We start from the raw sequence: 13,366 nt of genomic DNA on the forward strand, positions 1-13,366 counted from the left end.
GCCTTGCTGTGTTTTCTGAGTCCAGATTGCAGAATTGTGGAAAATTTAGTTGACAGCATGACAATTAATTGCTCACAGCTCCACAGTCCAGACTAACTGGTACTCTCCGCCTCTCTGGCCTCTAGGTTCTCATCATACACCCTGTCATTTGTTTTCAAAACAGCCTGTTTGCAAACTCACTGCATGGAGATACTCTGGCTTTGCTCAATAATATCTAGTTGCTATAGAGGACAGAGATTTAACTTGCATGTTCTTAGGGTATTTATTTTTGGTGGGGGGTACATATGAGTAAAGATTAGAGTATAAGAGGAGTACATTCTGCCTGCAAGTCCTAAATTATAGTCTAAAATCTTTTTCCAGAAACAAGAATTAGGCAATATCCTCATTCTCTGTCCTCTTAAAATCATTTTTAAAATACCTTTTGTCTCCCTTCTCATTGCCTTAGAATCTTCCATTTTATAGGCACTATCATCTTCTAGCCATATTCACAATTAGTTTAGCTGAAATGACTGAGAAAAGGTTCTTACTAAAAAGATTTTTCTTAAACCTTTGACTGAAGAAGTTATCCTGTGCCCAGAGAGGCCTTGACATCTCTGTGTACAGATTCTCCTATTTGAGAAGTGTTGCTTAGAAGTGTTGGAGAGTGCCCAGAAGATGTTTCCATCTTTATCTCTCCGTGTTTAGGCTACTTTTTGCCCATTTTAATTTGGAGCAATGTTTTTCTCTGTGTAGACACCTGCAACAGAGCTACCTTATAATTTTATCAGCCTTTAATTAGTGCCAATTTGACACTTACAAAAAAGTGGATATAACATAGTGAGAGTGATATTTCAGTCCAAATTTTAGTAAAATAAAAGCAACATTAGAAAGTAAGCAGAAGAAAATGTTCTGGGGTAGATATCCCTTTCTGCGATACTCAGTAGGCAAAGAGACTGCTTTCACTTTCCGACTGGTAATAGTTGAGCCGTGGACAGGGTACCAGAGGCACTGGATAGAGATGGGCTTCTCTCCAATGGGTTGTATGACATCTGGGATTGAGTGACTGGCATAACTTTCTCAGGAGTAATTATGTTGACAGCCCTACACCATCAAAGTTTTGTTTGCCCTGGGTATTTCATGCTGAGATAAAGGGTGCCCTTCAGTGACAGCTATGTTCCTGGGAAACTGGTTACTTCCTAATTTTTGCCTCCCATTTTGGATTTTTTCACTTGTTTCTTGAGCATATGTAACTTCTCATTTCCTATGGTTAAAAATCAGCTATCTGTTTTTTTTTTTTTGTTTTTTTTTTTTTGAGGTAGAGTCTCACTCCATCTCCCAGGCTGGAGTACAGTACATGATCTTGGCTCACTGCAACTTCGACCTCCTGGGTTTAAGCGATTCTTGTGCTTCAGCCTCCCAGGTAGCTGGGATTACAGGCATGTGCCACCATGCCTGGCTAATTTTTGAGGAGCCGATGAAGAGATGGGGTTTCACCACGTTGGCCAGGCTTGTCTCGAACTCCTGGGCTCAAGCAGTCCTCTTGCCTCAGCCTCCCAAAGTGTTGGTATTATAGGTGTGAGCCACTGCACTTGGCCAAAAATTGGCTCTCTTGAGCTCCTTTTGCCATGTTTGTAATAAGGCTGACTCCATCTACTACTGTGCAATATGTAATTAGGACTTTCCACCCTTTCTCTACGATAGCATTTAACTGTGATTTTAGGAGCCATAGAGCCAAAGTCTGTTTCCATTAACCTCACATCCAGAATCGAGTTCTGCCACATGTGACTGCAGAGGAACCTGAACAGAAGCTGTGGCATTGATTCAGCATTAGTGGTCAAACAGTATTCTGTGTTTGTGAGATGCGTAGTGGTACACAGGCATGTTGGGGACCTCAGAGAGCCTGGTTGAAACACGTACGGGCCTGGTCTTAGGGGGTGCTTTATGTAATGCTCCCACGCCTGGCTTCTACTGTGAGGAATTCTTGTATGGTCCTTTAGTCCTTGAAATGAAAGAGAAAGGGTCTGTATGGTTAAATTGTGTAGCCGGAGTTAACATCCCTTTTGTTTGTTTGTTTGCAGCCCCGGGAGAAGGGCAGGATGCGTTTTCATAGGCTGCAGAATGTGCAGATTGCCCTGGACTTCCTAAAGCAGCGACAGGTAAGACCATCACATGCCTTCCCCATTCTTCCAGGCTGTGTTGGCATTGGGGCCCTATTTAGAGATGTTTTTAGTGCCCCTTGTAAGCTCTCAGTAAATGCTAAATCTGATTGACCCAGTTCTGAGTCTTAACTTGCTAGCGAGCAATTGTATTCTGGTTAGAGAAATCATTCAGTACTCCTTACACAGAATTTGTGACCTCCTTGAGAGGAAGAATGTTCACAGAGAAGAACATGATGATAAAGATGGAATTTTGTGGACCCACTTTAGGTGGGGGTCAAAATGAAGATGAAAAATAAACTAGAAAAGAGATGGAAAAGAGGTGTAGCATCCAGGAAGAGAGAGGACCAAATTGGTATATCACGGTGAAAATGAGATAAGGGGGTGGTGTGGATTGTTGAATGCCACATCAGATCTGAAAAAAAGTCTAAGTTGTTAAGCATTGATAACTTAAGTGAGCAGTTTAATACAGGAGAAAGATATTTAGAGTATAGTAGACCTAGATATATGAAGGGAGAAATAAGTTTTTCCTTCCCTAGGTGAGGAAGACAACAACCCATTTTTAGACATAGGAAGAGGAGCCAATGAAGAGAGTAAGATTGAAAATGAGCATGAGGAGGAGTATTAGTAGTCACAGAACGTTTCACCGAGAAGATACCTTAACATTATACTAGTCCAGTTTCTTCTTATAGATAAAGAGACTGAGACCCGGACAGGTAAATGACCTGCCTCAAATCACAAGTCAGAGCAAAGCTGGGACTTTAACTCAGGCCTTCTGACATGCAGTTTAGTGCACCTTCCACTATCCATGCTGCTTCCTACACAGCACCCTTCCTCCTTTGCTTCCTAACTGAGGGAACCAAATCCAGGGATTGATGGATGAGAAGCAGAGCACAACTGGTGTGGCCATCTTTGAAAAAGAAAAGAAAAACATCTCTTCTTCTTCTTCTGAGAGACAAGGAGAATGACAGAGGGAGGGGTGAAGATACAGAGACGGTTTGTGGTAGAAAGATGATGGATGAGGGAGTCAAAGAGTTCATCTGCTTAGAGTGAGCCGTATGGAAAATATTTGGGATATCTAGGGTTGCCAAGCAACAACAGGGTCAACATGACATTAAATGGTATGCATATTTTTGGAGTCAGTTCATTTTTGTCACTCTTATCAGTAATTCTCATTAACTTAGAAAATTCTCTGTTTGCTCTCATAACAATTTACTTCTGATATAACATTTCTTACTTTCTTGTTGTTTCTCTGTTTGCTCCAATGCATTGTAGGCTCTGTGAGGACGGGGAATAAGATCTTAACATTTTACCTTCATCTATCATAATGAATGGTCCTCAATTGGCACTTAATAAATATTTGCTGAAATAAATTGATAAATGAAAGGTGGTAGGAGAAGTGGAGGTTGCTGAAATGTTTAGGGTACTGGGAGAAAGCAGCATTGAAATGCCTGTGTGTGGAGCTAGAGGAAAAGGGTGGGGCCCTTACTGGGCAGGGTTTATGAGAAGAATTGATTAGCTAGAAGTCTAAATCAGGACAAAAAGTGACTTTGGTTACTATGATAGAATGAAAACGTGGCCAAGTAAGAACATTGGATTCAAAGAAGGGCAGGGAGATTACTAGAGCAGTTCTTGGTAATGGGAAAGTCCAAGATGTAGCTGTGCAGATGGCCAAGGTAGGGAAAAATAAAAGTCATCAGAATTCAAAAGGCAGGCAATTTGTGCAGATAGGGTAACATTTGGGACATCAATATAAATGCTAAACTTCCAGGAAAGGTGGTAGATGATGAGGCAGGAAAAGAGAATAGGTGCTAGGTACTGAGGTCATTGAGAAAAAGGTTAGCAGAGATTAGAAGGTGGTTTGGCTAAAGTTTGTAGACTTCACAATGAAAGGGGAAAGCTGACAGAGGTAGGACTGAGGAATGTGGACTTGGCTGGTACTGGTAACCCACCAACTGTCGACTGTTGGTGACTAGGAAAACTGAATTCTTGGGGAGGGGACAGGTTTTCCCACTTCCACCCCGCTCCCATCTTATAGAAGAGGAGACCAAGATACAGAAAAGGGAAAGAACTTGCCCAGATGAATATCATTGTAAGGGAGAAATGAGGCTTCCATTTGAGAAGGTCACTAGGGTCCTTTTGAGACACACAAGTTTCAGTTCAATAGAAGAGATAAAGGGAGGACAGCTGAAGGAGACTGTGTTGCAGGACTCTGAGGGTATGATAGAGGAGGCTAACAGAGGTGAAGTAGAAGTAGGGTGGTTTGCCCAGGACACTCCCAGTTTTAAAGTTCCACATCCCAGGAAATTCCTCAGTTCCCAGCACACTGGGGCAGTAAGTCAGCCTGGGGAGAGGGTGTGTCAGGGCACACTGTGTTGCAGGGATGAGATTTTAGGAGTAAAGCAGGTGCTGCGGGAGGCATGGCAGTATGGATATCTGTGACAAAGATGGGATAATGGAGGTGAGAGCAGGCCAAAGACTGGTGAGAGAAGAGAGGCATCTCTCTTTTCTGTCTTTCTCTCTCAGAACCTTAAAAAAAAAAAAAAAAAAAAAAGGCAAAAAAGAAAGAGAAATCTTGGACCTGATGGCAATAAAAAAGTGACCCACAATACCTTGTGCTTGTGAGGTTGCTTTTCTGGTGAGAATGCAAAATGGCATAGCCACGCTGATGACTTCTTATAAAGCTAATCATATATCATATAACCCAGCAATCCCACTCCTAGGAATATACCCTAAAGAAATTACTATGCTCACAGAAAAACCTGCACATGAATATTCATAATTGCCAAAAACTAGAAATAGTTCACATACCCTTCAATGGATGAATGGGTGAACAAAGAGTAGCATATCTCTATAATGGAATACTACTCAGCGATCAAAAGGAGCAAACCATTGATTCATGCAACAACTTGGATAGGGATCTCAAGGGCATTATGCTGAGAGAAATAATAAGTCTGTTTCAAAATGTTGCATGCTGCACTCTGGAAAAAGCAAAACAAGGAATCAGGATCAGATCAGTGGTTGTCAGGAATTAGGGGTGAGAGTTGGGTTTAACTACAAGGAGGGGGCCAGCACAAGGGACCTTTTTGGGGTGATGAAAGTGTTTTGTGGTGGTAGTTGCATGAATCTAAACATGTGTTAAAACTCATAGAACTGTACACCAAAAAAGAAATCAGTTTAACTATAAATTAATAATGAAATGATGCAAGAATTTAATCAAAACAAAAAGTCCTCTCTGAGTCTTGCTTTTGTTTCTTTTTCAGGTGAAACTAGTGAATATTCGCAATGATGACATCACAGATGGCAACCCCAAGTTGACCCTAGGTCTGATCTGGACCATTATTTTGCATTTCCAGGTAGGGTATGTGAAGTTTGGGATTCCTGCTGCTTGATTTGGACATGGCCTAGAAAGTTGCACTGCCTTGCACAGACAGCATTGAGCCTTCCTTCTCTCTATATGGCAGTGAACAAAGGTGGATGGGAGTTGGAAAGGAAAATTAAGATTGGTGTGGAGACAAGCTGTTGTATCGTAAACCCAGAACTTCCTAATTATTTGCTTAATGAAATGGAGGGATTTTTTTTACCCATTTGTGGTTTGGCCCTGTCCTCAGCAGTCTGATTATTAGAGGTCTGTTTGCTCAGCTGAATCAAAATGAGGCTCTTGAAGGACTCAGAATATGAGGATTGAGAAAAGCTGTTGGTGTTGATGCTTTAGAAGGGTGAAGTGAAGGTTCATAATCCTGCTCTAATGTAGACTTTTCCTCATCTCATAACCTTTAAACAAGCCTTGTTAATTATAATACTTTAGTATCTGGGTTTGTATATGTGCTGGCAAGCACAACCTTGCAGCGGCCATCACACCCAAGAGCATCTTGAATGTTCACATGGTCACATGGCCTTCCTCTTCCTAAGAAGGCAAATCCTTTTTAGATCTGAATTACTCTTGGAAAAGTACAGCCCTATTTTTATAAAAAGACTGTTCTTTTACATCCCTTTTAGGTCAACCAAACAAAGCTATTTCTCAGATAGCTCTCTGATACCCAGTTGCTGCACATGAGGCTGATGCATTAGAGGGAGCATTTCTTCAGCTAGTGGGAAGAGAAGGCAGGGTCTGACTCCAGGGATGAGGCCAAGGTGACATCCTAGCTGGGGAGTTGGCGCTACCTGCTGGTTAAAGATAGAACAACAGGTGTCCCTGAATTCCTGAGAGAAAAAGCTGAGTGCTTAGCTTGTTTCTTGAAGCTCTAGTTTGGAACCAATGCTGGCAGTCACCAGCATGGATAGGGTTAGGATTGTGTTGTGGTAACATGTATTTTTGTGGAACCACAGAGTATCCTCAGGCAAGCTTTGGGCATGGGGATAACCAGGATCATGAACTTGGCAGGTGTGCCTTGGCAGAATGGGAAACTTTGTTGAGCTTTCATGGAGGACTACAGTTATCCCTTTGGAACTCTTCTGAACAGAGGAGCTTTTAGAGAAATTTGTTTGTTTTTTGGCCACAAACCTACCTTCACTGTGAGTGCCCAATGTTAGTCTCATAGATGTGAGGTAAGGAGAATTTATTCACTGTCTCTATTCACCCCAACTACTACAACTAAATTAATTTCTTCTTTTTTTTTTTTTTTTGACGGAGTTTCACTCTTCTTGCCCAGGCTGGAGTACAATGATGTGTTCTTGGCTCGCTGCAACCTCCACCTCCCAGGTTCAAGTGATTCTCTTGCCTCAGCCTCCCAAGTAGCTGGGATTACAGGCACCTGCCAACATGCCCAGCTAATTTATGCGTTTTTAGTAGAGATGGAGTTGCACCATGTTGGCCAGGCTGGTCTCGAACTCCTGACCTCAGGTGATCCACCTGCCTCGGTCTCCCAAAGTGCTAGGATTACAGGCGTGAGCCACTGCACCAGGCCATAACAAATATTTAAATAGAAAAAAACATTTTGTTTTACTATTGTTGCCTGGGCTGGAGTGCAATGGCACAGTCTCCATTCACTACAACCTCCGCTTCCTGGGTTCAAGCGATTCTCCTGCCTCAGTCTTCTGAGTAGCTGGGATTACAGGCATGCGCCACTACACCCAGCTAATTTTGTATTTTTAGTAGAGACGGGGTTTCTCCATGTTGGTCAGGCTAGTCTTAAACTCCCGACCTCAGGTGATCCACCCGCTTCAGCCTCCCAAAGTGCTGGAATTACAGGCATGAGCCACCGTGCCTGGCCAGAAAAAACATTTCTTTGAAGCACTTAAAAATTTTATTTCTTTCTATTTATTAGTTTTCAGAATAATTAGTTGGTTCCCTAAGATTCTCCAAAGGTGACCAATAATAGTTTCTTTGTTCACCATCATTTTTTTAAATATCACTGTGACTCACGGATTTTTAAACAGACTTAATGTTGTTCCAATCAAATACAGTTACTCTTCTTCTTAATAAAATCAAATAGCTCCATCTTTGGCTGGAAAGAGGCTTTCACGTTGACTCTGAGTCCTTTGGCATGACCACAGTGGTCTTTGATAATTTCCTTTATTTCTTGTGTGATGTGTTCCAGACTCTTTTTTTATATTTTCTGTCCCAGGCCTGAAATTCTCAATTTCTCCTAGGAACTGGTTCTTTATTTATTGACCACAGTCTGAATGCTCCTAGGTTGCCCGTTATTTCTTTCTTTCTTTCCTTTTTTTTTTTTTTTGAGGCAGAGTTTTGCTCTTATTGCCCAGGCTGGAGTGCAATGATGCCATCTTGGCTTACCAAAACCTCCGCCTCCCGGGTTCAAGCGATTCTCCTGCCTCAGCCTCCCAAGTAGCTGGGATTACAGGCGTGTGCCACCACGCTCAGCTAATTTTTTTATTATTGATAGAGACGGGGTTTCACCATGTTGGCCAGGCTGGTCTCAAACTCCTGACCTCAGGTGATCCACCTGCCTCGGCTTCTCGAAGTGCTTGGATTACAGGCGTGAGCTACCATGCCCGGCCGGTTACCTATTATTTCTAAGCTTTTTCTATGGACAGAGCTAGGCAATACTTGTATTATCTCTAAACAACAACAATAACAAGAAACCAAACAAACAAACAAAAAAAGCCCATGAATTTGTGCTGATATTTCGAATTCAAATTTAGGATTGCAGGGTTTTATTTAACTTATTTGACTTTATATTTCTATCTTTTTTTTTCTTATACTGAAAATCTTGATCTTAACAGTAATGTTGTTACCTACTCTTTTCCTACACACACAGAGATCTGTAAAGTCATATGTATTACTTGTAATATATTTGAATCCAAGTAACAATGTGAATGTTATTGTTAGCAGTATGATTACTTAGAATTTTATTATTGCATTGCAGTTCTTTTTGTCCTTAGTGTGTATTTTCTAAGGACGTGCAAATAATTATATTTTATTTTATTTATTATTTTGAAAAAGTAGATGGGGGTCCCACTATATTGCCCAGGCTAATCTTGAATTCCTGGGCTCAAGTCATTCTCCTGCCTCAGCCTCCTAAAGTGCTGGAATTATAGGCATGAGCCACTGGGCCCAGCCACAAATTACTATATTTTAAAGTCACTTGAAATAATTTCTCTCTGTTGTTGTTAAGCCACAAATTCAATACACAATTAAGGTTCATTTGTTTTTATTTGCTTTCAGTTCTGGGGGGTTGCTTTTTTCCTTTCAATTTTACCTTACATTATGTAGATCATTTACATTGTTCCAAAGGGAAATTTTAAAAAGTTAAATACAAATTGTGTTCAGAGAAGTCTAGCTTCCATCTCTGCTCCCTCCATTCTGTATCTTCCCTTTCTCAGTAGTTAGCTAAATGTTTTAAAACACCTTTTTGGTTATAATTTCTATTGTTTGTTTATTTTAGGAAAATGCTCTCATTAAAAACAACTTTACTGAGGTGTAACTTACATACCATCAAATCAACTTATTTTCCTTGTGTAATTTAATGATTTTTATGAGTTGTACAACCATCACCATAATCTAGTTTGGGGACATTTTCGTCATCCAAATAAGATCCTTCTTGTTCATTTACAGTTATTGCCCATTTTCGTCACCAGCCTCAGGCAGCTACTAACTTATTTTCTATCTTAATAGATTCACCTATTCTGGACATTTCATGTAAATGGAATCCTATGATAGATGGTCTTTTGTATCTGGCTTTTTTCACTTAGCATAATATTTTTTGGTTCATCCATGTTGTGGCACATATCAGTATTTCATTCTTTTTTATTGCTGAATATTCTGTTGTATGGATATGTCATGTATTTTGTTTAAATATTAAGTCAGTTGATAAACATTTGAGTGGTTTTCACTTTTTCACTATTATAAAGTTGATATGTATTCATACCATACCAATCTATGTGGGTTTATGTTTTCATTTCTCTTGTGTATACATGTATATACCTAGGAATGGGATTTCTTGATTGTACAGTAAGCATGTTTAACTTTTAAAGAAACTGCCAAATTGTCTTCCAAAATGATGTATCATTTTACATTCCTACCAGCAATGTATGTGGTTTCCTGTGTCTTCACATCCTCACCAGTATTTATTGTCTGTTTTAGATTATAGCCATCACAGTCAGTGTGAAATTGTATCTCTTTGTGGTTTTAGTTTGCAGGAAAATGTATTATTTAATTGAATTCCACAAACATTGACTGGGAATCAGTTATGAGCAAGGTCTTAGGTAGAGTCTACAGAAGATACACGGCTGAGTGCAGTGGCTCACACCTGTAATCCCAGCACTTCGGGAGGCCTAGGTGGGCAGATCACTTGAGGTCAGGAGTTCAAGATCAGCATGGCCAACATGGTGAAACCCCATCTCTACTAAAAATACAAAAATTAGCCAGGTATGGTGGCACACGCCTGTAGTCCCACCTACTCAGGAGGCTGCAAAACATGAGAATCACTTGAACCCAGGAGGTGCAGGCTGCAGTGAGCCGAGATTGTGCCACTGTACTCCAGCCTGGGCTACGCGAGAATCCATCTCAAAAAAAAAAAAAAAAAAAAGTCTACTACAGAAGATACAAAATTGAACTATATATGGACTATCTAGTTGAACCTTTATTATTTAGGAGAGTGGGAACAGACATACCATAAAATAACTTCACAGAGGTTTAGAGAATGAGAGAGGTATGGGTTAGGATGATGGGACACAGTATGAACTCAACAGTGGGCAGCAGTTACCAGTAACAACTTATTATAATTATTAATTGACTTTATAATTTCCAGGGCTTTTGACAGAGTCCACTGTTCTTTTTCCTGTTACCAATTTTACAGAAAGGTAATAGCAGCTTTGGCCTAGTGTGTCTTCTGCATGCATATTGGCTACCTGCTTTTCTCTGTTATTTCAGCACAGCCAAATGCCTATTTATTTGTCTTCTTGTAGGTGGGAGCACTACTCCCAGAATATTTTCTCAGTTTTAACTATGAATTCCTTTTCTTTGCCGTCCTGAGGGCTTGGTTTTTGCCTATATTAGCTAAGTGTTCCGGTGTGTGGGGAAAGGGTCTCTGCTTGTAAAGCTTTTGATTGACTGATGAAGGATCATGTGGAGTGCCCCCACCCCACACCCCCAGCCTTGTCTTGCATCAGATTTGGCATGGTATGTCTCTTGCTAGTTTATCTGTCATTGTAGTTTTCTAGTCTTTTGTAATTGAACATCTATTGGCTGTTCTCACCAAGAACGTGTGCTATGTAAAGCCAAATGGAAATTAATAGTAGAACTGCTACATGTTAGGGAATCAGCAACATTGTTATTACGGTCCGTCTCTGTTACTGTTGTTAATGAAGTAGAATAATGATGTACATGTAGACATGGGTGGTAGTTTTCACCTCACGGGAATATTCAGTTGAAGGAGAAGGGAGAGGCTGGATCCAGATTAAAGATTTGCGACTGCTGATGAGGCTGGTAATATCAATAACTTAATGCAGAGGTTTATGGTTTCTAAAATGCTTTAACACATTTTTTTTATGTGCTAAATGGTAGAGGTTCTTTTTAATTTTAATTTGAGTTTTTAGTTTTGAAAATCTCAAATACTCGGAGGAGTATATAACAGATCCTTATGTGTGTAACTAGTTGCCTTCAGAATTTAACAAGTGTTAATTTTGTTGTATTTGCTTCAGGGTTTTTTTTCTCTCTTCCTCTTTAAAGCAATAAAACATCTCAGATACATTCAACTTTCTTGCCCTCTCTGCTCCCCAGGTAAATATTATCCTGAAGTTGATGTGTATCATTCCCATACATGCTTTTGTACATTTACAGCAGATGAGGTATTCATAAACAATATGTACTGTTGCTTGTATGTCTTTATATTTGACACACATAGTATCTTTGGTATATCCTTTTTTCCCCTTTTTTTTTTTTTTTTTTTTTTTGAGACGGAGTCTCACTCTGTCGCCCAGGCTGGAGTGCAGTGGTGTGATCTCAGCTCACTGCAAGCTCCGCCTCCCGAGTTCATGCCATTCTCCTGCCTCAGTCTCCCAAGTAGCTGGGACTACAGGCGCCCGCCACTTGCCTGGCTAATTTTTTATATTTTCAGTAGAGATGGGGTTTCACCGTGTTAGCCAGGATCTCGATCTTCTGACCTCGTGATCCACCTGCCTTGGCCTCCCAAAGTGCTGGGATTACAGGTGTGAGCCACTGTGCCTGGCCTTCCCCTTTTTTCTTAAACTTTGTTTTTGAAGTTTATCTGTATTAATAAAGGGAGACCTGATTTGTTCTTTTTTTTTTTTTTCTTGAGACAAAATTTTTCTGTTGTTGTCCAGGCTGGAGTGCAGTGGCGTGATCTCAGCTCACTGCAACGTCTGCCTGCCGGGTTCAGGTGATTCTCCTGCCTTAGCCTCCTGAGTAGCTGGGATTACAGACATGTGCCACCACACCCAGCTAATTTTTGTATTTTTAGTAGAGACAGGGTTTTGCCGTTTTGGCCAGGCTGGTCTGAAACTCCTGACGTCAGGTGGTCCACCTGCCTTGGTCTCCCAAGGTGCTGTGATTACAGGCATGAGCCCCCGTGCCCAGCCTGATTTGTTAATTTTAACTAATTTAATATAATGTAAGTGGTGACCCCTGTAGCTGTGTAACACATCTATTATTTGTAATATATTATTTAATTGTGTGAATAAAACATTCATTGCCACAGTGAACATCTGTGCATATGCATCCTTGTGCATATAGCAAAGAGGGTTTTGGGATTGATAACTGGACTGAAATTGCTGGGTTACATACTTTCCTTCAATTTGCGTATATTTTGCCGAATTGCTCTCAAAGGTACTGTATGACTTACAGTATTGTATTGGGTAACGCTTACTACTATTTGACATATTACATGTTTACTTGTTTATTTGCTGCCTGGATGCCCATTGTAAGCTTAACAATGGCAGGGATTTTTGTCTCTTTTGTTCTTTTCTTTGCCTGGCATAGAATAGGCAGTCAGTAAATGTTTATTAAGTGAATGGATTATTTCATGGATTTGATCTTCTCAAAGCTTTGGAGTAGGTAGACCAGATAAATAGGCTGTAATGCCTGTTTTCTTATGCCCATTTCTCAGATAAGGAAACTGAAACACAGAGAGACCAACTGACTTTTTTGGGTTACACACCCAGATATGATTTCTCGTCTTTTGGCTTTGTCCGAGCTTGTTTTAAGGTGTGTGTTAAGATTTATAGTTCATCTAAAAGATACTATAAATTCTTTGTACTCAGAATCTGACAAAACTAGTTTTCCAACCCTCAAATGTTTGTTAAATACTAGTGTATGCCTGGCATTTTGAAATTTTCAAAAAACAGGGAGGTCTTAGCTGGCTAGACTTGAGGTTTACATTTTTGTGCACTTCATGGCACTTGGTGCTTGGCATATAGTTGAGGCACCGCTTGTGTTTGTGGAATGAATGAATGAGTTCTTTTGCTTTGGAGTCTTTCACTCTGGCTGTCTCTGTGGGAGACCTGTGGGCAGTAAAGAGTTATGTAGAAAATGCCAAAGGAGAAGGCATAAAGAATGTATAGGCCTCAAAGTGTGCTTTCCTAGAAGGCAGCGGGTCTTGTGTTAAGAGACCAGGGTAGAAGAGAAAAGGTCTTGGGGAAAGTTCTTGTAATCAGAGTTAACTTAGTTGAAAATATATCTAATACACATACTGAAAACTATAGTTTAGCCTATCTTAAACGTACTGTGAACACTTATATTAGCTTACCATTGAGCATTTGGCCAAAATCATGTAACACAAATCCTGTTTGATAGTAAAGTGTTGACTAGC

General features: G+C 40.4%; 1 protein-coding gene across 2 annotated transcripts in view; it reads left to right on the plus strand.

The window, feature by feature from the left end:
- The window catches only part of MACF1 (microtubule-actin crosslinking factor 1), a 407,350-nt gene that overhangs the window by 169,574 nt on the left and 224,410 nt on the right, over positions 1–13,366 (plus strand). For both annotated transcript variants that reach the window (XM_025361749.1, XM_025361739.1), the window contains exons 4-5: positions 2,058–2,135; positions 5,399–5,491. In XM_025361749.1, the coding sequence (XP_025217534.1) occupies positions 2,058–2,135; positions 5,399–5,491 (171 nt within the window). The remainder of the gene's footprint in view (positions 1–2,057; positions 2,136–5,398; positions 5,492–13,366) is intronic.

The sequence above is a fragment of the Theropithecus gelada genome, chromosome 1 (assembly GCF_003255815.1).
Source record: "Theropithecus gelada isolate Dixy chromosome 1, Tgel_1.0, whole genome shotgun sequence".
In the NCBI taxonomy this organism is placed as follows: Eukaryota; Metazoa; Chordata; class Mammalia; order Primates; family Cercopithecidae; genus Theropithecus; species Theropithecus gelada.